This window comes from Tachysurus vachellii, chromosome 4 (assembly GCF_030014155.1).
Source record: "Tachysurus vachellii isolate PV-2020 chromosome 4, HZAU_Pvac_v1, whole genome shotgun sequence".
Taxonomy (NCBI): Eukaryota; Metazoa; Chordata; class Actinopteri; order Siluriformes; family Bagridae; genus Tachysurus; species Tachysurus vachellii.
This window is the reverse complement of record NC_083463.1, coordinates 25661581-25687823: the sequence shown is the minus strand read 5'-3', so window position 1 is coordinate 25687823 and position 26243 is coordinate 25661581. Positions and strand designations below refer to the sequence as shown.

The 26243-nt window shown below is 37.3% G+C and overlaps 2 protein-coding genes across 2 annotated transcripts; both read right to left on the bottom strand.

Annotated features, from left to right (window-relative positions):
- Positions 1 to 668: 668 nt before the first annotated feature.
- slc19a2 (solute carrier family 19 member 2) lies at positions 669 to 13188 on the bottom strand. The gene is made up of 6 exons (XM_060868562.1): positions 12979 to 13188; positions 5794 to 6345; positions 4623 to 4863; positions 4355 to 4547; positions 3826 to 3967; positions 669 to 3531 (listed from the first exon to the last, which is right to left on the bottom strand). The coding sequence occupies exons 1-6, from the start codon at positions 13105 to 13107 to the stop codon at positions 3367 to 3369; spliced, it is 1422 nt and encodes a 473-aa protein (XP_060724545.1). The 5' UTR covers positions 13108 to 13188; the 3' UTR covers positions 669 to 3366.
- A 2062-nt stretch (positions 13189 to 15250) lies between these two features.
- psmb3 (proteasome 20S subunit beta 3) lies at positions 15251 to 21507 on the bottom strand. The gene is made up of 6 exons (XM_060868561.1): positions 21354 to 21507; positions 19744 to 19928; positions 19247 to 19354; positions 18540 to 18717; positions 17339 to 17433; positions 15251 to 15664 (listed from the first exon to the last, which is right to left on the bottom strand). The coding sequence occupies exons 1-6, from the start codon at positions 21354 to 21356 to the stop codon at positions 15616 to 15618; spliced, it is 618 nt and encodes a 205-aa protein (XP_060724544.1). The 5' UTR covers positions 21357 to 21507; the 3' UTR covers positions 15251 to 15615.
- Between the last annotated feature and the right edge of the window lie 4736 nt (positions 21508 to 26243).

The window sequence follows — 26243 nt, the reverse complement described above, 5'->3', positions numbered from 1 at the left end:
AACTATATATTAAAAATGGCTATGTGGTTTAAATAATATTGGTTACTTTGTTGGGGAATTGGAACGACTCAGAAGGACTTGCTGTGTCGTGCTGCCCTCTGTCAGATGTAGTGATGGAGTGCAGAAAAAAGGAGAGGAAACTAAGTAGGCAGCGATGGATGATGCACTGATTAACTGAGGGGGGAAAAAGACTGTCCCCTGTTCTGCAGTTTGTTTTCTGCAACATTTCTGACCCACGTCATAACAGGTCTAATATTTATTTGAATAAAATTCAGTTAAGTTGTATGGAATGTGTATATATGTTCTCACCATGGCCACATGGGTTTTCTCCCAGGTTTATCTCAAGAAAACAAAACCATGAACATATTTCTTAAACAGAAACTTTACTATTGAAAAATTCTGATTTAATATCAGTCTATCATGATTTTAAAAAATTAAACAAATGCATACTAATTTATTCAATGTAAACAGAAATGTAGAGGCGTAGAATAATAGTGAATAATCAGGACCATCTTGTTTTAAAAGAAATTTTATATAATGAAATTAAAGAGAATATCGATTAAATATTACAATGTATTTTTATAGTTCAATTAAATTCCAAATTTTCATATCTAAAATGACTTCAAAACAAAAGACACTTTACAAACAAAAGACAATTTGAGCGCAACAATATTCAAGATATTTATTGTACATTAATGCCATAAAATTACAAAATTAAGGACAAGTACAAGGCTTTGAGGCTTCTAAGTGCTGATGGTATGATCATCATTAATAATCATCATATACAGTATGTGCAATTGCAATACATAACCTAACTAAATATACAATACTGCACTTTTTGAAGGTTTTTAACTATTCAGAGCTTTAAGGATTGTACATAGTTCATTGATTGTGAAGTGGTTTAGTTTTACATACAGTAGATTCACATTAGAATACATTCTCTCAGACCACAGGCAAGTTATCCATACGGTTTCACTACACAGCGTCTGCCTGTAAGGAGCTGGTGCAGTAACAGTGCAAATATAACAAGTCAGAGCTTGAGGATGAAAAGAGACATATGAAGGATGCACCACATTATAAAATGTTTGAGAGGTCATTAGCCAGACTGGTATCTGTTACAAACCTACAAGCATTAAAGCATTGTGGATAAAGCTGTGTAGTTGTGTAGATCCAGTCTGTTCTTGATCCAGCCTGCACAGCTGAATCCTACAAATCTCATATGGAGAAAATGTAGAAATATAATTTTTTTTTTCCTTCGGCCGCTCTTTGTTTGGGGTCACCACATCGGATCTTCCGATCCACATGTTTGATTTTGGCACAGGTTTCATAAAAGTTTTTTTTCCCTAATGCAACACAACCTTGTCATTTTATCCAGGCTTGTGTTAAGAGTTAACCCCCTAACAGACTCGGCCAGTTCCCTGCCTGAGAATCAATCCATAGCCGCGAGAGCTGCTAGACCACCAGGGACTGCAAGTGGAAACAACTAAACATAACTGATTGTAACTTTGTGCTTTAATATAATCTCAACCTGTAACTGTGCCATATGCAAAGATAACTTTGTACTGAAATTGATAGGCAACCAATGAAAATGAGAGCAAAGAGTTCTGTGCGACTTACCAACATATTTAGCCTCCAGTTAATGACAGAGAGGAAGAATATATTGACGGATAAAGGAAGTGTATTGCAAAGGTTACAGCTGTCTGAAAATCATCTACCTTCAACTTAAATACTGAAATGAAGCAAGTCATAACTGCAGCATTCTAGAGCTCATTATTTGGCAACCGCCAACGGGTTAACGCTTACAGCACATTTAACGCAATCACAGTGCCTGTACTTTAAAGGAGCCCAAGAATGACTAAGACAAATATAAAGAAAAGAAAGAAGAAAAAGATGAAAATCTGTTCTCTGGACTGCAAACAAATGCCCTAATTTCTCAATTAACAAAGAAAAGTCTCTGAATAAAAAAAAACAAAAAACACAATCACACAATCACATGATACAGTAATAAAAAAAGAATAAAAAAATGGATAAAAAAAAAAAAGAAAGGCACTTCCAATAGTGTATATTGTACAGCATGGATATTCAACTAAAATACAGTGCTGTGCAAAAGTTTTGACATCATATACCTTTAGTACCATTTTGTTTTGTATTTCATGACTGTTGCATTAGTAATTTCCAAAAGAACAAAAAAAGAAAAAAACTACAGAAACTGTTTGAATGCCAGTAAAGAAAAGTAATATTTTACTCTTTAATATGTACCAGCTAAATTCCTTATAAAAACTGCATTTTTTTTAATTGGCTTGTCACATTAAATATTTAATAGAATAGATATTTAATACATTAACTTTAATAGATTGTTATTGTATACTGCTCTTTATAGCAGTTTGTTGATGTACTAAAATTGTATTTTATTACATTTCCTTTACTGCACTTCTTTGCATGTACTCAAGACTTTTGGACAGTACTGTATGTATGTGAAGGTCCAGTTCAATAAAATTCCTTCTGTACCTTACTTCTGTACCTTATCAGCTACAATGACTGCGTGATGAGATCAGTTACCTTCTGATATGTAACAGTAACATAATATGTGACTACATACAGGGTGATTCAGTTCTTACTGGCAACAATTCCTCCTTTTTTAAATCACTTGAAGTTTTTGGTAAAAGAACCAATAGTTTGGAGCAAGAAACAAGGATGCAGCATGTAGAGAGGTCCTTCATTTTCCACGACAGTTAGCGACAAATCAAGTAGTAATCAAGTGTGGTAATAGTGGTAACATTTTTTGAATCACCATGTGGAAGACAATTTGCAGGTTGTAGTGTTTCACAATGGTGCTTCTGTTCTTGCTTTTTGTTGCACCAGACTTTGAAGACATGAGATAGAGAGAAGCAGATTTCTATAACACACACAGGAAACAGATGATCCTCTACAGAAGCAGAGATGACTTTCATACAGTGAAATGTCCAGCTACAGTAATTTTTGGAGTTCAGTGCAATAATTTGCTAGGTCCAAATCCGGAGCCCGGTTTGCTGATAACGACCTTCTACACACCATTAAACGTACTTCCAGTAGTATGCACACACGACCATCGATACACTTATCTTGTCAACTTTCCACGTATAATGAACTACAAATTTTGGTCCCGTTTCTTTGCTGTCTTGTTCTTTAGCTCTTTCTTTCTAACTATAAACAGTAATCATAGTCTAAATGTGTTTTCTTTGTTATTGCTGAAACTACACACAGCACTAAATCTAGCCTCTGCTCCATTATTAGTGCTTTTACAATACAATCACTATTTTAATAAATAACCTAGTTTGAGTGAAAAGTGCTGAAAGTATTGATCAGGAATTATTTCATACTGCTGTCTTAGGGGATGTGAGTCTCTGAAGAGGAGGAGTCTGTTTGCTGTTCAGTGTCTGCGCTCTCAGTTTTTACGCCATCAGCAGCTCTACGGCGTGTAACCACTTTATACAAACCAGCAATGAGGAAGATCACTGCGATTGCAGCAAAATAACTACCGTAGATCAGGAACTGCAGAAGGAACAAGAAACATGTTAGCTATTTGCAGCATGTTTGTGTCACAATGATTATAAAATCGCTTTATATGTCTAACTGAATCCCACACATTTGGTTGTCCACATACTTTTGGCTACAGTATGTAGAGTATGAGATTTGGCCTGTGGTAGCTTGGCATTTGCATACAAGTGTATTTGTATGCTTTGCAATCAGAAACGTAGCTGGAGTTTATAAGTTCACCAGAAGTCAAGGAAAAAGATATCATGTATTATGCAATTTTGACATTCTTCTTTTCCACTGTGATTTTACCTGCGGAAAAATATCAAGGCCCAAGCCAGCAGAGTCGACCACAATCAGAGTAAGCAGCGTTTGTAGAAATAAAGCCACAAATGTGTTCACACCAAACACTAAGGCATATCTCTTCATACTTAGATTGGTGGCAATCTGGAACCTGCAAAAAAAAAAAAAAAAAGGGTGAAAATAGTTGGAAATTTCACTTCACATAGGAAAACATTAAAGTCCAAGTATGTAATCATTTAATTAGGGAAACTGTTATGAAGGTTTTAAAGCAGTCTGTCTAAGTGGATTGCTCTTAACATGTAGCAGTTTTTCAAAACTGTGAATAAATGCATATTTTTCTTAGTTTAGGTTCAAACGTATTATTTAATACTACTTACAGTGTAATACAGTGGGATTCATCACCACAGTATACTGTCAATAGTGATCACAAAAATGGTGCAATAACCTTAGGGTTTAAGCATTGTATTCCTTTTGGGGGGTTCAGAAATGTAAACTGAAGATCTGCGTTAAACAAGAGAGTGAGTGAGCTCAACCTTACGTTGCTATAGTGATGAGCAACATGTAGGTGGCCCGGAAGATCACGTAAGCAGTGTAGCACACCCAGATATTCCTGACTGTGTCCATCACGTACACAGCCACGGCAATGGCGATGGAGAAAATGCAGAGTGCGAGTTCTCCCCACACTGCCCATGGTACCTTAACCAATCCTACACAGAAAGCAGCAAGGGCACCTTGGGGGGAAAAAAAAATTTGTCATGAAAAGAATTTTCGGTTTATGTCAACTTGGTAAAAGAGCGTTGGCATACCGAGCAATGTGGATATGGTCTCTACATAACCATTGTATATCTCGAAATCTTTTGAAGGCAGGATATTCTCCCACAGAACCTGGGTGTAATTTATCACTTGGAAGTAGCCACAGGTAGACAAAGCCCACCACACTGACCAGGCCAGGAGAGTGCGGCAGGAATAACACTTCACAAAATCTGCTCCAAGACTCTTCAAGACCTCCACAAGACTTCCAGGGCCACCATGTTTCTCCTTCAAGATCTGACAGAAAACAAAATGTTATCTTGTGGCCTACAAACTTGATGTATGCTTTCAAATAATTCCATTGTGTGTTTATGCCACTGGAAAGCCTAAGGTACATAAAAGGGAGTGGAAGTGCTCCTTTCTGGTTTGAACACAAAGTGAATAAATACACAATTTACTAAAAATAACAGAAGTTATTTAAGTGTTTAAAAAAAACAAACAGCTAAAGTTCTCTGGTACATGACTGCCCCCCAAGAATTGGTCATTATGCAACAACAAATCTAACTTAATTACATAATTAATTTCAGTTCCTGTGAAACCAGTGAGCCTGCAAAAATATCATGCGATTTTTTCATGATGATTGATGTATAAAAGCATATTCAGTGTCTTCAGTATTCTTTCAGTCAGATTTTCAGTAGTGCAACATTATAAAAAATTATATAAAAAAAAAAAATTATATACACATACATACATATATGTATATATATATACATACATTATATATATATATATATATATATATATATATATATATATATATAATGTGTGTGTGTGCGCATATATATATATATATATATATAAATAATAATAAAAATAATAATAATAATAAGATGAAGATGAATAACTGATGTATTTTGTACAAGCTCTCATTGCCACAGAAATCATGTTCTTAAGAAAGTAAAGAAGCTCCTTGTTTACTCTGAGCAGGAAAATTGCTGATAACAGCAAAATCTCAAATTGCATTGTGAAGGTTTTAGGTTATCAGGACTGAAGATTCTCATACCCCAGAGCTCAAAGCTGCTCAGCATGTGGTGATTAACTGCTATAAAGCAGCTCTGTTCAGTCGGTCTGTTATTCACAGCACTGTGTCACTGACTGTTTTCTCAAACATAATATTTTATTCCTTACATATTAAAAGGTTCAAGTAAGTAATGAAACAATACCAACCTTGGTGCCTTCATTGTCACCAAGTGGCACTTTGCACTCATAGTCTTCCGATTTATCAGCAAGCTCCTGTGCCGTCTTGTCCTGAGGTCTGCTCTTACGCTGGTGGAAAAACAGGCTCTTGCAGGGCATGGGCAAAAACCACGGTGCCAGAAATGCCACGCAGGACGAGGACAGTGTGACGATGCTGAGGGTAAGCAACGGAACATGGGCTACTGACACCAGTATCTGTCCAATGAGTGATCCTACAGCGGATCCCAGCAGAGTGATGCTGCGGCAGAAACCAGTCACTTTCTGGTAGCTGGACGGCTCGACCACACTGTAGATGTAGGAAAAGTACGCAATCTCAGTGGCTGTAGCCACACCAAAGAAGAACTCTAGAAATTGTATTGCCAGCACACCCTGGGCTTTCACTAGCATCACGTAGGTGATGATGTAACTGGTTGCCTGGAGGATGAGCACGGGCTTGTAACGGAGGTAATCCGTAGCCAGGAAAACAGGAAACAGTAAGACCAGGTAGGAATATGTCCATAGTGGATAGATTTCATTCACAACCTAGACAGAAAATATTAGATTAGATTCCACCATTTCTCTTAACATGTCAGTACTTTAAAAAGAAGTTCTAACACTGACCTACTCTTCTGATCTCATCCTATTTCTCCTAACACTCCTTCCAAAGCTTATGAAGTCATATTAATCTTTTACTTCAGAACCAGCACTGGCTCCCCATACAACATTGTTCAGAAATTCCCCATCTTGCCATAGTAGTAACCATACTAACCATACTCCAAACATGTACTTTGGCCTATCTGAAGCGCTTTCAAACTGTCCCAACAACTGTTTAGTTTTTTAAACTGGTGCATGTTTATGCATCTTAACAAATCAGTCAGTGACCCCTTGTGTGGTTTTAAGATGTTTAAGTCCATCAGCTGAATTCATGCCATGTTTATTCTGAATGCCAAACAAACTCAACAGAAAAGCTGCAACCCTTTTAGATTTAATAAAAACAAAAAAAAGGTCTGTTTTCCAGGTCTGTAATTGGTCCTTTTGTTCTGTTTATAAATTGATTAACTGACTTTAGTTTAAAGATTTCAGGAAAAAGGGAAAGAGCAAATAAGCCACCTAGTTTAAGTTGGTTATACCTGTAGATGCATCTCAGATTGCATACTTATGCACTATTCGAGGCAATTTTAGTATAAATATTGTGAGTACTGTGTACACGCTAAAAATTCCCACAGGAAGAAGTGCACTTCAAGTACCTGGATGATTTGTTTATTCAACTCAGAAAAGGTATCATATTATAGGTGTCATATTATTGACATTTTATACTCCCAGCTTTGCTTATGTAGTGGAAAAGGGCCGAGGTTTACAGGCGCTGAATTTTCTGCATAAGAAAAAGCTTTCACGAAAGCCAACTACACTTATCTTTTAAACACCACATCTTACAATTGTCTTCTAAATTAGTACACATTGTGTACTAATTTATTCTTAGAACATTTCAACATACAAGAATATTAGAGAGTGTTGCACAGTGTGTAATCATGAGTCACTGATTTTACAGGAATTTACAGTCTGGAATTGAAAGAAATCAGCCCCAGCCTCGTGCCTTCACATCAGTGTGTGTATTTCTCTTACAAAACCACTGGTGGTGCTGTTGTACTCGGTTCCAGAAAATTCAACATATAACAAAGATTTTTCTGAACAGCAAATAATCTGAAGTGTATGCCAAAAATGACTTTATACTGATGTTCATATACATATTTATTTGCATTTTTGTTTCATTTTAGTTTCATCTAGATATTCAAAGCCATTGTGACTACTTATTTTGCCCATTTTTTTAAGACATACACAAGAAGTCAGGTTATTAGCAATTAATTGGTTACAGAGTTATCATGCTAGCTAACATTTTAGATAGATAGATAGATAGATATATCTTTTTCTTTAACTTTCACTTCATTTACACATATGATTAACAAATAAACATTTCATTTTTTACTTTTATTGGAGTAAAGCCTGTGTAGTTTTTGTCACCTCAGGGTGAAATTTCTTTAGAAAAGTCTTATGAGCTTTAGTGATTAAAACAGAACAGTGCACGAGGACAGGATTATATCTTGTGTACAAGAATTAGGCAATAAAGGTGCACTGTTTCATGGAGCTGACTACAGCTTCAAAAGGTCACATTTAGTTTAGCGATGATTCACCACACGTGAAAGCATGCACATGGCATCCACTGTGCTTTGCTCTCCAGTTTTATTTTTTGTTAGTTTTTCCTCTTTTTTGTTTATTAAATACTATCAGTTTTAACAGGGATGAACTGCTAAATATCCACTTTTTCTATTCCATTCTATCATCTATAGAACAACTGTACATACAATTTATTTATTTTGTTTATGTGTATTTATATGTGTATTTTTCTCATCTTATTTGTACTGAGTTGTCTGTGCAAGCATGCTTGTCAATAAATCTCCTTCTGATTCTGATTTATACACACATGTACTGTACATGTGACACAATACTGTACGTGACAATACTGTACATGTGACACAATACTGTACATGTGACAACACTGTACATGTGACACAATACTGTACATGTGACACAATACTGTACATGTGACACAATACTGTACATGTGACAACACTGTACATGTGACACAATACTGTACATGTGACACAATACTGTACAGCACTGTACATGTGACACAATACTGTACATGTGACAACACCGTACAACACTGTACATGTGACAATACTGTACATGTGACAATACTGTACAACACTGTACATGTGACAATACTGTACAACACTGTACATGTGACAATACTGTACAACACTGTACATGTGACACAATACTGTACAAGTGACATTACTGTGAAATACTGTACATGTGACAATACTGTACAACACTGTACATGTGACAATACTGTACATGTGACAATACTGTACATGTGACAATACTGTACATGTGACAATACTGTACAACACTGTACATGTGACAATACTGTACAACACTGTACATGTGACACAATACTGTACAAGTGACATTACTGTGAAATACTGTACATGTGACAATACTGTACAACACTGTACATGTGACAATACTGTACATGTGACAATACTGTACATGTGACAATACTGTACATGTGACAATACTGTACAACACTGTACATGTGACAATACTGTACAACACTGTACATGTGACACAATACTGTACAAGTGACATTACTGTGAAATACTGTACATGTGACAATACTGTACAACACTGTACATGTGACAATACTGTACATGTGACAATACTGTACATGTGACAATACTGTACAACACTGTACATGTGACAATACTGTACATGTGACAATACTGTACATGTGACAATACTGTACAACACTGTACATGTGACAATACTGTACAAGTGACAATACTGTACATGTGACAATACTGTGCAATACTGTACATGTGACAATATTGTACATGTGACAATACTGTACAACACTGTACATGTGACACAATACTGTACAATACTGTACATGTGACAACACTGTACATGTGACAATACTGTACATGTGACACAATACTGTACAAGTGACATTACTGTACAAGTGACAATACTGTACAAGTGACAATACTGTGCAATACTGTACATGTGACAATTCTGTACATGTGACACAATACTGTACAACACTGTACATGTGACAATTCTGTACATGTGACACAATACTGTACAACACTGTACATGTGACAATTCTGTACATGTGACACAATACTGTACATGTGACAACACTACATGGGACACAATACTGTGCAACACTGTACATGTGACAACACTGTACATGTGACAATACTGTACAACACTACATGTGACAATTCTGTACATGTGACACGATACTGTACAATACTGTACACGTGACACAATACTGTACAAGTGACAATACTGTACATGTGACACGATACTGTACATGTGACACAATACTGTACATGTGACACAATACTGTGACAATACTGTACATGTGACAATACTGTACATGTGACACAATACTGTACATGTGACAACACTACATGGGACACAATACTGTGCAACACTGTACATGTGACAACACTGTACATGTGACAATACTGTACAACACTACATGTGACAATTCTGTACATGTGACACGATACTGTACAATACTGTACACGTGACACAATACTGTACAAGTGACAATACTGTACATGTGACACGATACTGTACATGTGACACGATACTGTACATGTGACACGATACTGTACAACACTGTACATGTGACACGATACTGTACATGTGACACAATACTGTACATGTGACACAATACTGTACATGTGACACAATACTGTACATGTGACAATACTGTACATGTGACAATACTGTACATGTGACACAATACTGTACATGTGACACAATACTGTGACAATACTGTACATGTGACAATACTGTACATGTGACACAATACTGTACATGTGACAATACTGTACAACACTGTACATGTGACAATACTGTACATGTGACACAATACTGTACATGTGACACAATACTGTACATGTGACAATACTGTACATGTGACACAATACTGTACATGTGACACAATACTGTACATGTGACACAATACTGTGACAATACTGTACATGTGACAATACTGTACATGTGACACAATACTGTACATGTGACACAATACTGTACAACACTGTACATGTGACAATACTGTACATGTGACACAATACTGTACAACACTGTACATGACACAATACTGTACAACACTGTACATGACACAATACTGTACATGTGACAATACTGTACATGTGACACAATACTGTACATGTGACAATACTGTACATGTGACAATACTGTACATGTGACAATACTGTACATGTGACAATACTGTACATGTGACACAATACTGTACATGTGACACAATACTGTGACAATACTGTACATGTGACAATACTGTACATGTGACACAATACTGTACATGTGACACAATACTGTACAACACTGTACATGTGACAATACTGTACAACACTGTACATGACAATACTGTACATGTGACAATACTGTACATGTGACACAATACTGTACATGTGACACAATACTGTACAACACTGTACATGTGACAATACTGTACATGTGACACAATACTGTACAACACTGTACATGACACAATACTGTACAACACTGTACATGACACAATACTGTACATGTGACAATACTGTACATGTGACACAATACTGTACATGTGACAATACTGTACATGTGACAATACTGTACATGTGACAATACTGTACATGTGACAATACTGTACATGTGACACAATACTGTACATGTGACACAATACTGTGACAATACTGTACATGTGACAATACTGTACATGTGACACAATACTGTACATGTGACACAATACTGTACAACACTGTACATGTGACAATACTGTACATGTGACACAATACTGTACAACACTGTACATGACACAATACTGTACAACACTGTACATGACAATACTGTACATGTGACAATACTGTACATGTGACACAATACTGTACATGTGACACAATACTGTACATGTGACAATACTGTACAATACTGTACATGTGACACAATACTGTACAATACTGTACATGTGACACAATACTGTACATGTGACACAATACTGTACAACACTGTACATGTGACAATACTGTACATGTGACACAATACTGTACAACACTGTACATGACACAATACTGTACAACACTGTACATGACACAATACTGTACAACACTGTACATGACACAATACTGTACATGTGACAATACTGTACATGTGACACAATACTGTACATGTGACACAATACTGTACATGTGACACAATACTGTACATGTGACACAATACTGTACAATACTGTACATGTGACACAATACTGTACAATACTGTACATGTGACACAATACTGTACATGTAACACTACTGTACATGTAACAATACTGTACATGTGACACAATACTGTACAACACTGTACATGACACAATACTGTACATGTGACAATACTGTACATGACACAATACTGTACATGTGACAATACTGTACATGAGACAATACTGTACATGAGACAATACTGTACATGAGACAATACTGTACATGTGACAATACTGTACATGACACAATACTGTACATGTGACAATACTGTACAATACTGCTCTACAACACTGCATGTGGCGCAGTGCTCTACAACACTGCATGTGGCGCAGTGCTCTACAACACTGCATGTGGCGCAGTGCTCTACAACACTGCATGTGGCGCAGTGCTCTACAACACTGCATGTGGCGCAGTGCTCTACAACACTGCATGTGGCGCAGTGCTCTACAACACTGCATGTGGCGCAGTGCTCTACAACACTGCATGTGGCGCAGTGCTCTACAACACTGCATGTGGCGCAGTGCTCTACAACACTGCATGTGGCGCAGTGCTCTACAACACTGCATGTGGCGCAGTGCTCTACAACACTGCATGTGGCGCAGTGCTCTACAACACTGCATGTGGCGCAGTGCTCTACAACACTGCATGTGGCGCAGTGCTCTACAACACTGCATGTGGCGCAGTGCTCTACAACACTGCATGTGGCGCAGTGCTCTACAACACTGCATGTGGCGCAGTGCTCTACAACACTGCATGTGGCGCAGTGCTCTACAACACTGCATGTGGCGCAGTGCTCTACAACACTGCATGTGGCGCAGTGCTCTACAACACTGCATGTGGCGCAGTGCTCTACAACACTGCATGTGGCGCAGTGCTCTACAACACTGCATGTGGCGCAGTGCTCTACAACACTGCATGTGGCGCAGTGCTCTACAACACTGCATGTGGCGCAGTGCTCTACAACACTGCATGTGGCGCAGTGCTCTACAACACTGCATGTGGCACAAAACTCTACAACACTGCACATTTACTCTACACTACTCTATATGTGGCAAAGTTACTCTACAATATTGTACATGTGACACAACACTGTACATGTGACACTCTTCAATACAACCAACTTTCAAACAGCAATGAAAATTTCATGCAAATGAATGTATGAAACAAAAAAGTTGCATTAACCGACAGATGGATGGCGAGGACACTACAGACTTTAACACAATGAAATGTTTTCATTCCGTTTCATCTTGTAGCCTGTAGTTACATCACCTTCAGTCACGTGCGCACTCACCTCTCTCTCAGTCAGGTTTTTGTCCGGTCCAATCAGAAAGGCGGTGAGAAAAGGCTCTGATGGTCTGAGATTGGAGAAAAAGCCATAGATACACAACAAAACTGTGGGATAAAGCCATGTTTCAGACATTACAAACACTAATGTTATCGCATGACCTTCTTGCTATGGCTGATGCTCTTTTCTCGCCGCTCCGGTGAAGCTACTATGTACTTATGGCGCAGGAAGATGACGAAACAAAAGTAGCGTAACCAATCGTTTAGCTTGATTCTTGCACGCATGCCACCGCCTCCGACACGCCCCTTCTACCATCATCAGACTGCTTAGACAACAATCATGACCAAGTTTTCAAGGTTCTTTATTATGTCGCATACATATAACACACATTTACATTTCTGTGACATAATGAATTATTCTGTATTGCAAGCTGTGTGTGTGTGTGTGTGAGTGTGTTTGTGTGTATAAGTGTATGTGTGTGAGTGTATGAGTGTGTGTCTGTATATGTGTGTGGGTGTGAGTGTATGTGTGTGTGTATGTATGTATGTGTGTGTGTCTGTATGTGTGTGTGTGTATGTGTGTGAGGTAGGAATATACAGACTCTCTCACCTGTCCTCACGTACACAGATCTGCCTTCAAATTCACATTCAAATTTATTTGTATAGCGCTTTTACAATTGACAATGTCTCAAAGCAGCTTTACAGAACATAAACATAAAACAAAAGGTTAATATAAAGATTAATATAATACAAAAATTCAAGAATAATATGAGATATATTTAAATGTGTTTGTATTTATCCCGGGGGCACGGTGGCTTAGTGGTTAGCACGTTCCTTGGATGGAAGGAAGAAACCGTGAGAGGAACCAGACTCAAAGGGTGTGAAAATATACAGTCTGACAGTCTGTCCTCAGAGACCACATGAAGGCATCTCCTCTTAGAAGAGCATATATCAGGATCACGTCCCAGCCGACTATAACTAAACTTTATTCAGGAATATAATCATTGAAAGAATTCAGAGGTCTTAGTACATCTGTGAGTTTATATAAAAACATCATTTTCTAAGTCATTCTCTCTACATTAGAGAACAGAATTAGAAAACAATTTATAAACAATTGATAATTTATAAACTTTTTTTCATAAACAAACTGTTAATCTTCATCACTCAGTTTAAAGGAATATGAGCTGTGTCTTAGCTTAAGAGGACTGTAAGCACTGTAGCACAAAAGACTACTACTTATTATTATTATTATTAATTATGAACTAAATTTCTGAGTATTACAGCTGTTAAAATGGTGACCCATACTCAGAATTCGTTCTCTGCATTTAACCCATCCAAAGTGCACACACACAGCAGTGAACACACACACACCGTGAACACACACCCGGCGCAGCAGGCAGCCATTTATGGTGTGGTGCCCGGGGAGCAGTTGGGGGGTTCGGTGCCTTGCTCAAGGGCACCTTAGTCGTGCCCGGCCCGAGACTCGAACCCACAACCTTAGAGCTAGGAGTCAGCTTTGAATGATTCAGCACATCTGTGACTGCAGGATATCTTTAGCTTCTCGTGCTGCTCTGGTGTGATCTTGGTCACCTCTTCTTCCTTTCTCTTAGTTACTGTAACCTTTTTCTTCTTCTATTTTTATTTGTTTATACAGTGGCACTAAAACATGAGTCAAGAGTCAAGCCTAAATCACAAAAAAGCTATAAATGAATTTTAACAGCACAAATGTGGTAACGAGTCTAATACTTTTTGAAATATGCTTCAGTATTTTATTTCTTTCATTCCATAAAATTTTGTCTTTAGACTGCACCTTCACTTTTACATGTTACTTTATATTGTTTAAGTTCCAGGAAATAAAATATAAATATTTGTTAAATAAAAAAAAAAAAAGGTTTGGTGATTGAGATTGGAATTAACTTGATAAAAAGATTCTGAATTATTTTATATGAATTATTATTATGCAGTGCATTTCCAGGATGAAGAGTAGTTCTATGAGATGTTATGTAATTTTATATCCAATTGTTTAAAATTCATACTTCACCAATGCTTTATCTAGCAATATAAATATGCAGTATGTAATAAGCATCTAGCAGTTTACAGGTATAAAAGTTTTACCCTTAACTGCCCAGTGATCTTTTACATCTTAACCTCTAATATGCCTGTGCTGTGTTTGCATTTTTAGCACCTCTACCACTGTACCACGTAGGAAAAGATGCAAAAAAAAAAAACTCACAAAATTAAATACCAGAACAATTTACTGAACACATTACAGAGAAGGATTTGATCCAAACACGTTTTTATTTCTAATACATACAAAAAAAGGATTCTGAACAGAGTAACTCAGTGGTGTTGATGTTTCTAGTCCATTCTGGCCTTCAGGGTTCTTGTAGTTATTTTATCTTTCTCACTGGGAATCATAAAAATGAACAACATTGGATATGATTACGAGGGAACATTCTGAAAGATTCCTGCTGTTTAAGCTTTTGACTTTACTGAAAAGTGAAATAACTTCAAAAATGTAAAAAAAAAGCACACAAAATCAAATGCCAGAACAATTTGTTGCACATATGGAACATGTGGAGAGAACAAATGGATCCATACAAAAAAGGATTCTGAACAGAGTAACGCAGTGGTGTTGATGTTTCTAGTCCATTCTGGCCTTCAGGGTTCTTGTAGTTATTTTATCTTTCTCACTGGGAATCAGAAAAATGAACAACGTCAATACACTTGACATCGGATATGATTACGAGGGAACATTCTGAAAGATTCCTGCTTTCAAAGCTCTTTTGATTTTACTGAAAAGTGAAATAACTTCATAAATGTAATAAAAAAAAAACAGCACTTCTGCATTATGAGATAAATACACAATCTAGAGATGAAATATTAAAAACTGTAATTTTTTTAAAAACTGGTTTTCAGTATATAACAGTTATATTTACTAAGAACATGCAAGTTCACTTTAAACACTTCATTTCTCAAGCATTAGTACACTGAATTCAAGAAATCAGAGACCTATCACACACACACACACACAGTACGATGTACCCAGTAGGTGACTGATTGCCATAGTAATGACCTTTATCAGTGGATGGTGTAACTTGCATTCCACTTCACAGCAAATGCTGCTTTCTTGTGGCTAAAATGAAACATGCTGGGGAAAGTTTGGCATTTGTATAATAAATTAAAATTTGATATAAAATTAATTTCTATACATACGCATCATATTCTACGAGAGGAAGGAGAAGCAGTGTGTACTCTTGGCCACTGATCATGTGCACTCTATTGACTTTACTCCCATTGCTAGGCACTGAACAGAGCTGCTCCATCTTTGTGTAAAGCTTTTCACATCTTTTGTTGTATTGCTGGACAGGCCCACATCACCAGAGGCTGCTCTCGCCTGCCAACTAGAAATTGCCAACTTACATTGAAAATAAATGATCTCTGTTCACTTTGTCGCTGTGTGTGTGAACATAGTCATAAGAAGGGCTGCAAGACCGGTAAGGAAGTTATGAACTTATACTGGAGAATGTCAAAAAAAACTGTCCAGTGCAAAAACTGACCACTAAACAGGAGAAGCTACTTTTACTACAACTGGCTGAACAAATAAAAAGTTAAACTAGATGCCACAGGTGTCTCAGAGGTTTCTGCTAACAAAAAGTCTGTTCCTTCTCATTACTATTGTGTATGCCAGAAATATCCTTAAAATATAAATCAAACATGAAGAGATCATGATTTCAAACATTTGACCTTGCTGTGGCATTGACCCAGTTTGCAACAATTTCAAATTCTAATCCATCTGATAATTCTAATTTATTTTAATGATAAATTCATATAAATGCTACATTTAGCTTCTCACTGTTCTAATGAATGTCCTGGAAAGATGCATGGATGCATACATGGAGGAACAGATATTAGACAGCCAGTAAACAGGCCTTGAGCTCATGAAAATTAATGTGTAAGATGCATCTATAGATCAGCTCCAAAATCCATTTGCTGCTTACAATTATATTTTCGTAGAAATCTTTCATGTATTCAAGCAAATATTTTTGATAGATTGTACTAAAGGTGAGTCTCAGTCATCTGGATGAACACCTGAAACTATACATACCTCCACCACTCAATGACAGAGACTATATATTAGAAAATATATTATATTTTAAATATATTATAATATATTTTAAGAAATATAACATGACAAGTAAACAGACTCTTAAATTTTTACATGGACAAAGTAGCAGAGCACCTTTGTCCATGTAAAAATTTAAGAGTCTATTTACTGCCTTATCTGGTCCAATACCTCAAAAATCCTCATTCAGCGATGCTTAAGATCTTGTTGAGAAATGCATTGTGGGTGATTGTATACTTACATGACATGTACTATAACTCCCATGCCTGAAACAGCGTCTCTATCAACTGCATTCAGCATTGCCTGTGAAATAGTCTCAAACAGATCCTCTGGCTCCTGAAAACAATAAAGAACAGCAGATCACACACAGACACACGTGCACGCACAGACACACACACACACACACACACACACAATTCATGCCTGTGTCCCAAACAACACTGTAGACACCTACAACACCATGGACATCACTGATGTGCTAACAGACTATTAGAAGGGTAGAATTTGTTTTGGGATACAGCAGAGTAATTATTCCACAATTTATTCATGAGAGCAAAATCTTTTTGCTATTCACAGGTTTGTGAATGGAAGAGAGACACTAAGGGTGAGCAGAAGCTTTAGTTGCCTTACTAACATCAAAATAAGCAGAGCTGGAAATTAAACAAGTACAGAAAAACTCATCAAATACACCTAATAGCTGGCCTAGGGTTAGCAAGCAAACGTCACCATAGAACAAATGCCTATGAACACATTCATTTAGCCACCAAGACTACCATCATGAGTTCTTTGGCTGAAACTGCTTCAGCACTGGGGAACAAAAACAAAAGGCTCCACAATGTTCAACCATGACAAGGAAAAATTCTAGAGTAATCCTGAATCCTGCTCACTCTGACACACAGCATTTTAGTTTAGCATTGTATTGGACTCCCACACTCTCATTTTCAGCTTTATAGTCACACAGTCAGTCAGTCAAATCAGATTTCCTCAGTCCCTCCAGGAGAGCATTCAAAATAAAGTAGTCAGTGTAATTATCAAAAGAGTCTGTATTTAAAATGAGGTTACAGCAGATTGTGACCTTGTGAATAACAAATAAAAAAATAAAAAAGAACTGCTGCAGGAAACTCGAGCGTTCTTGGCCACAACATCCCCCAGCCCCTTCACCTTGGGTGCTGTGCTGTGTAAATCCTGGAGGGACAGAACAGTATTAGACTAGACTCACTTTCCTTTAATTGGCTGCCAGCTCTTCTTTTGTGCTTAAAGCTGATGCATGATAAGATGAAACACTAGTGTAGAGTTAGTGTATAATTCACGTGTAGGAAATATCCGAGAGCCTTCTCAGGATGGCTCACTTCAACGCCGGAACTTCTACATGCACTGTAGCTCTGATTATACTGACAGATATTAGCAGGATATACTCATGTACACTTTTGTGCTCCACTCACCAGGTCAGGCTTCCATAACGACTCACACATGCCGTACATCTGCTCAGCACAAGTGCCGCTGACCACAAAATCTTCTGTTACCATGGGGCAACCAATCAAGTCCAAGGAACAGATGAAAGGCTCAAAGGTTTTGGGGTCCAGACCAGCAATCACAGGCTCAATGTAGTACGGCCCAAACCTAAGAAATGAGACCCAAGAGATCCATAAATAAACACAATTGTCTAGAGCACGAAGACTGTTGCTTCAGGTACAGAAAAAACAAAACTTTCCACAGCTAAATGCCTTTTTCTGGCTTAAAAAGAAAGCAAAAATCTAATCCCCTTGTTACTTCTTTTGTAAATCCTGTAGTGGCCTTTACACTGTGTTCCTTTCTCAGCTTCATAATCACCAAACCGCTGCTACACAAATACTGCAGAACAGCCTAAGCTACTTAGACATAGATGAACTTTATATATAATTAATACTACTAGAGCAGCCTTCGATTAAATGGAACGTGTGTAGCTTAAAGAAAGCAGAATTCTGATAATCTTGTTTAATAAAAAAGAGAACATAGGATTAGTGCAGCATATGGATTAACTGAACTGTTTAGTAAACTGCAAACATGAAGGAAATAAAACCAAGAGTATACTGTGTGTCTGGTCTCTAAATGTTACCGGAGGCAAGGCTGTGTTGTTAAACATAAATCTAAACAACAGCATTGCACTTACCTTCTCTCATACAGCAGGTTGGACACCATGCTCATGAAGGTCTTGGGCTTGATCTGACGCCCCTCTTTCAGCTCGTACAGGTTGAGACGGAATTTAAGCCGTTGGGATCTGCCAAGATGAATAAAAGAAAGCATAATGCATATTGGCCTTATAATTCAACCAATCACAGTGTTTTCAATCCATCAGATATGAAAAGACCCACATGACAAAGACAAAACAACTATCTTAAGCATGGCATTCTAATCCATCATCAGGTTTGTATGGCTTTTATATTATCAACTACTCAAAATTAGTATATTTTAATTTTGTAATTATAATCAAGTAATCAGGAGCAGTTCCAAAATCAGCCTCAATGTCCTCAAATCAAAGCACTGCTATTCGGTCAGCTGAGATCAATTAATGCTGTTACCTGCTTTAATGTAAATTTGAACTCCTATAACGTAAAATGAACAATAATGAAAAAAGCGGTTAAAGCAAGTGGCTGGTGCTGTACTTACACTGTCTGCACATCTGTGGCCAGTCCTGCCAGGCCAATGTAGAGTCTGTCACCCATGGGGAAGATTTTCTGGAAGTCTGTAGTGACCATCTGGGCCTGGATACCGAACCGCCGGTCAGATGCAATTGCAACACAGTTCTTCCCACGCATGGCCATGATAGCCCCTCCATTATATGACATTATAGACTGTAATAACAGAACCAGGTTTAGAGCGGATTAGAAAGGACAGTAAAAAAAATCATCTTAAAAAAAATAATAAATCACACACATACACATATATATGTTATCAAATGTGCACATACACAAGTATACCAAGTTTAAAGAAATGTTTTTTAATAATAATATCCACCTCACGTAACAACGGCAGGTGTATTATCTCACATCCGACCTGAATGAATGAGCTGTCTTGTACATATAGTACATTAACTTCATACTGAATCAAGCTTGTTCAAACTCAACACCAAGCCAGTTCAGTAAGAGACATTAATTCAATACATTTAACCTAACATACACTCCTTTACAGCTCACACACTTGATGCACTCTGTAAAAAAACAGGAAAAAGCTGCCAAATCACTCACAGTTTACACGGTGAGACTTAACCAGATAAATAAACACATGAAAGTGAACAAAAACAATTCATTCACTTAAACGATTCAATCACAAACAAAAAATAACTCTAGCATGTCAGCATCGCATTTTCTATGCGTGTAATACAAGAGAAACATTTTGTGGTTAATTGTTTTCCATCTTTTCATTTAGTAAGTTCCACATCCTTCATCGAGACTGATTAAAAAACAAACAAAAAAGTTTTAGTGAATAAAAACCTTGAACAAGAAGTGTTATGATGCAATAAAGGGTAACAAGAGAAACTGTACGTATATGAGGTTTGCACTAGAAGATGTGGAAACAAATCTGTAAATGCCTTGATCTGTAAAAGTATTGGCACCCTTCAAGAAAAGGGGGAAGGGGATTTTTTTTTTTTTTTTTTATCTCTCTCCTCCCCTTATTTACTTTTTATATTATAACCAGTTCATCTGGGTGGAAATTGTGAAAGTATCTTTGCAGAAAGAATATACATAAAAATATTTTTTCAACAAATATAATAAATACATGTAAAAATGAATGAATGTAAAACTATTCTCCAGTGCCGTGAAATACAGCTGTGTTATATTTCTCAAATACTTTAAGTCTTTTTTAAGGTTTTAAAACAAGAGACATTTATTTCCATTCGCCTGTATAACAGTGTAATTAAGAGCTGAGGCACTTCTAGCTAGCGGTGTTAGCGGCAGCGGCAGCGGCAGCGGGACGTCCGTCTGCTACTTTTACCTGCTCTTTCTTAGCTTCATGTTTTTTAGCTTAGCGGCGTCAATAAAGCTGAAATATGTGCTTAGTTACAACCCCGGTAAATAAAAACAGCAGTTGGCCACAGCTAGTAATCTTTAACTAAACGATGTAAATAATTTGAAGAGTCACCAGTTTCGTATATGAAATGTGCTCATGATTAGCAGCCTAAGCTAAATGTTAGCTTTGTCCAACTTTACAGATCATGACAAGAAACAGTTGTTCATATTCCTGCACAAAACGGACACAGATTTTACTGTGTGTCTTACCATGGTGCCGGTAATGAAGAAAACAAAACAAACCCCGGTAATATTTATTTAGTAAACCGTTGATATGAGACCGATCACACACAGTGACTAAACAGTTTATTCTGTAGCTACTTCCGACTCAGTCTTCTTCTTCTTCTAATTTAACAGCTATGTGATGCACCTTACCGCCTCCAACTGGAGTGGAGTGACGTGAACTGGACTGGAGTGGAGTGGATTGAAGTGGACTGGACTGGACTGCACTGGACTGGAGTGGATAAGTAAAGATAAGATATATCTTTATTCGTCCCACAACGGGGAAATTTCTCTGTTACAGCAGAAGATTTTAAAGCAAAATGTCGACATTTTGTCAGATATTATTAACAAGAACTATTCTAGACCTAAGACTCTTTTTAATATTATTAATGCCACTCTCAACCCGTCGGCCTGTCTTTTTTCTGGGGATTCTTCTCCATCATTTTTAGTATTTTTTTGATAGTAAAATTAGGGATCTTCGGCTGGGTATAACTCCCTCGTTTGTTAATCTGTCTTATCCCTCCATTGCCAATACTTTTTTAGTCAGTTTAAACTAGTCTCGCTTCCAGATTTGCTGGAAATAGTTGAGCATCTTAAGCCCTCGGGCTCATCTTTGGATATTCTTCCTCCTATTTTATTTAAGCAAGTTTTTATTGATGTTGCTCTGTATCTTTTGTTCATCATTAATCACAGTTTAGAATCTGGCATTATGCCTGACTGTTTAAAGCATGCAGTGGTTTACCCACTGCTTAAAAAAACGAATCTGGACTCATCAGTTTTAACAAACTTTAGGCCCATTTCTAATCTGCCTTTTACATCAATGATTCTGGAAAAAAATGTGTTTTCACAGTTACAAAGTTTTTTAGCTGATAATTCAATGTTTGAAACATTTCAGTCAGGTTTTTGTAAATCCCATTCTACCGAGATTGCACTTTTGAAGGTTCTTAATGATATTTTAAAATCATGTGATTCGGGTGACTTTGCAGTCCTTGTGCTCCTAGATTTGACAGCTGCTTTCAGTACAGTCGATCATGCTGTTCTCATTGAGCGTTTAGAACATTGTGTTGGTTTAACAAGGTGTTGCTCTAGATTGGTTTAAATCATATTTTGCAAATAGAAGTTTTTCAGTCCAGATGGGTGAACATTACTCGAGTAATGCTTTTTTTGCCCTGTGGGGTTCCTCAGGGTTCTATTTTGGTTCCTTTGCTTTTTTCTCTCTACATGCTCCCTCTTGGCTCAATTTTTAGAAAACACGGTTTGTCATTTCACTGCTATGCGGATGACACTCAGGTCTATTTGCCTGTCAAACGAAATTCTGTGGGTCTTGAATCTCTTATGGCATGTTTGGCAGATGTAAAGGCTTGGCTTTCCTTAAATTTTTTAATCTTCAATGAAAAAAACTGAAATTATAGTTTTTAGTCCATCTGAATTTTCAAATTCCCCGAAACTAGATTTGGAAAAAGTAAAAAATGAAAAAGTAATTCATGTTTTTATTTCATCTTGGCTGGACTACTGTAATTTGCTTTATTTTGGGATCAGCCAGACAGCTTTATCCCGCTTGCAGCTTGTCCAAAATGCTGCAGCTCGACTCTTGTGTGGGGTAAAAAAGAGGGAGCATATTACTCCTATTTTACACTCACTACATTGGTTGCCCGTTTGTTTTAGAGTGGATTTTAAAATTTTGCTCCTTATTTATAAATCTCTGAATGGTTTGGCCCCCCTTATCTCAGTATCTCACTTATAACAGATCCCTTTGGTCTTCCAACCAGGATTTATTGTTTACTCCACAGTTGAGGATTAAGTGCAGTGGAGATCGTGCTTTTTGTATTGCTGCCCCCAGGCTTTGGAATGCATTGCCACAGTCCATTAGACAAGCCTCTTCTCTTAATATTTTTAAGTCCAGGCTAAAGACATTTTTATTTTCAAAAGCATATGGCTGATGGGATGTTGGTATGATTTTTCTGTTTGTTTGTTGTGTGCTTTTCTGTTTTTAATGACCTAATGGAAAGCACATTGGTCGACGGAAGTTGAAGGCGTGGGATGGGGGGTGGGGAGGATGCATATCTTTATATATGTGCGTATGTGTGTGTATGTATGTAAATGTGTAGGCCTGGAGAGTTGCTGCAAGATTGTCATAGCGATACACAGCAAATTGCAATGGAGACATCCTTGATCAGGTCCCAGACAGAGTCAACAATCAGCAGGTGTCTGTGGAAGTGGGGGAGGAATGCAAGAGTGTCTCACTGCAGTGCTCTTCCAGGGGAGTTGTTGTTCCAACAGCGGCCTTGGCTGAGGCCAGTGGTGGTTGAGGGGAGCCGAAAGCAGATATATATAACAGTTATGTTCACTAAGAACATGCAAGTTCACTTTAAACACTTAATTTCTCAAACATTAGCACACTGAATTCAAGAAATCAGAGACTGATCACTGGTAAAAAGGAAAAATCACTAAAGAATGTAGACTGGAAAGTCTGGGGTTTTGACACATGGTGGACTGACAGTAATGCAACATACACACACACACACATTTTACTGTCAGTCACTGTACGATGTACCCAGTAGGTGACTGATTGCCATAGTAATGACCTTTATCAGTGGATGGTGTAACCTGCATTCCACTTAACAGCAAATAGGTTTTCTTGTGGCTAAAATAAAAACATGCTGGGGAAAGATTGCTGTTTGTATCAAATTAAAATTCAATAGTATACATATGCATCATATTCTACAAGATGAAGGAGAAACAGTGTGACTTTACTCCCATTGCTAGTATCTGCACAGAGCTGCTTCATCTGTGTGTAAAGCTTTTCACATCTTAAATCCTTAATTAAATCCTACATTTAGCTTCTCACTGTTCTAATGAATGTCCTGGAAAGATGCATGGATGCATACATATGCATACAGATATTAGACAGCCAGTAATCAGGCCTTGAGCTCATGAAAATGAATGTGTAATATGCATCTATAGATCAGCTCCAAAATCTAATAAGTCCATTTGCTGCTTACAATTCTATTTTCTTAGAAATCTTTCATGTATTCAAGCACATATTTTTGATATATTGTACTAAAGGTGAGTCTTAGTCATCTGGATGGACACCTGAAAATATAAACACCTCCGTGGTGGAGGTCAGTGACAGAGACATTAAAAATATATTATATTTCTTAAAATATAAAAGTCATTGATTTGCTGTGGTGCTCTGCTACTTTGTCCACACTGTAAACCCAAATTAGTAAGCAGAACTCATTCATTCATTCATTCATTCATTTTCTACTGCTTATCCGAACTATTCTCGGGTCACGGGGAGCCTGTGCGTCATTGGGTGTCATTGGCCATCAAGGCAGGATACACCCTGGACGGACTGCCAACCCATCGCAGGGCACACACACACTCTCATTCACTCACACACTCACACACTACGAACAATTTTTCCAGAGATGCCAATCAACCTACCATGCATGTCTTTGGACCGGGGAGGAAACCGGAGTACCAGGAGGAAACCCCCGAGGCACGGGGAGAACATGCAAACTCCACACACACAGGGCGGAGGCGGGAATCGACCCCCCAACCCTGGAGGTGTGAGGCAAAACGTGCTAACCACTAAGCCACCGTGCCCCCCCTAAGCAGAACTCATGAACTTAAAAAAAGTTTATTTCAGAAGTTAAATATTTATGTTTATTTATATCTATGTTTGTGTAGAATGTAAATATTACTTTCTACACAAACATTTTGATTACAGTTAAACTAAAGTTCTTATCAAGTCAACTCAAATATTTTCAGTTCCAGTGACTTAAACTTTTCTTTCCCCAATCCCATGGCATGAAAAAAGTACACAAAGATGCACCTTTATGTTAAATAAACTCAACATTTATTATTCTCTTTAGTCATTTTTTTAATTACACATAAGTCAAAATTTTTTACTTACTACACTTAAAACCCTGCGACTCAAAACTTTAAATTTTTGTGGCAACTCATTGCCTAAAATACATTGAGTACAACCAACTAATGTTACAATGTTACATCAGTATTTTCTTGCCCTTTTAAATATTAACAGCACTGTGTTAAATGGCAAAGGCAGACAGATAAATACAATAAAAGAATAAATAAATACAAAATACAAAATGCAAATGCAGGTCCAATAGGTTAAAGGTGAATAGGACAGCGAAATTACAATATCAAGAACCTGCATGAACCATTTAAAACTCTTAAATGTACCATTAACAAGTACTGCCCAGCTCTACTAAACAACCCTCAAAAACAAGAGATGCATTAATACCAAATAACCTGCAAAAAACCTGCAAATTAGTGCAGCAACCTTTTAAAACATTATTTTCACAAAAGGAAACCACATTGAACTTCAGTGAAAATGCCAGGCCATATAGATTTTTCAGATAATATACTACATACAGTACGCATCATCAAGTCATTCTTTGGACTCTGTAACTTCGGTGCAGTTTACCATCTTCCAAACCAAGTAATATTTTTTGAGTGAATTCAAAAATGTTGGCCAGTCCCACAGGATAGCTGGGGTGTAGTGCATAACATTAGTCAGTCCAAACATTACCAGGAAGGCATCAGCAAGTGGTGGAAGGCTGACCACAATCTTGCTGTGTCAGTTGTGTCATTATCCCTGACGACTGTGAGGAGGGACACTGCAGCATCTCAAAGCTCTGGCTCATCAGACGTGTCCTGAATCATTGAAAAAATCAAACAAATGGTTACAAATACCAATGTTTGAATTCCTTTAAATTGAATTGCTTTTCTCTTGTTCAATTATATACAGCAGGTTTAGTGCAAAGGTAATGGCATGACTACATAACTAGTCATGTAGTTTTACAAACCTGCACAACAGACAGCAAAACATTTGTGTACAGCATTTGTGTA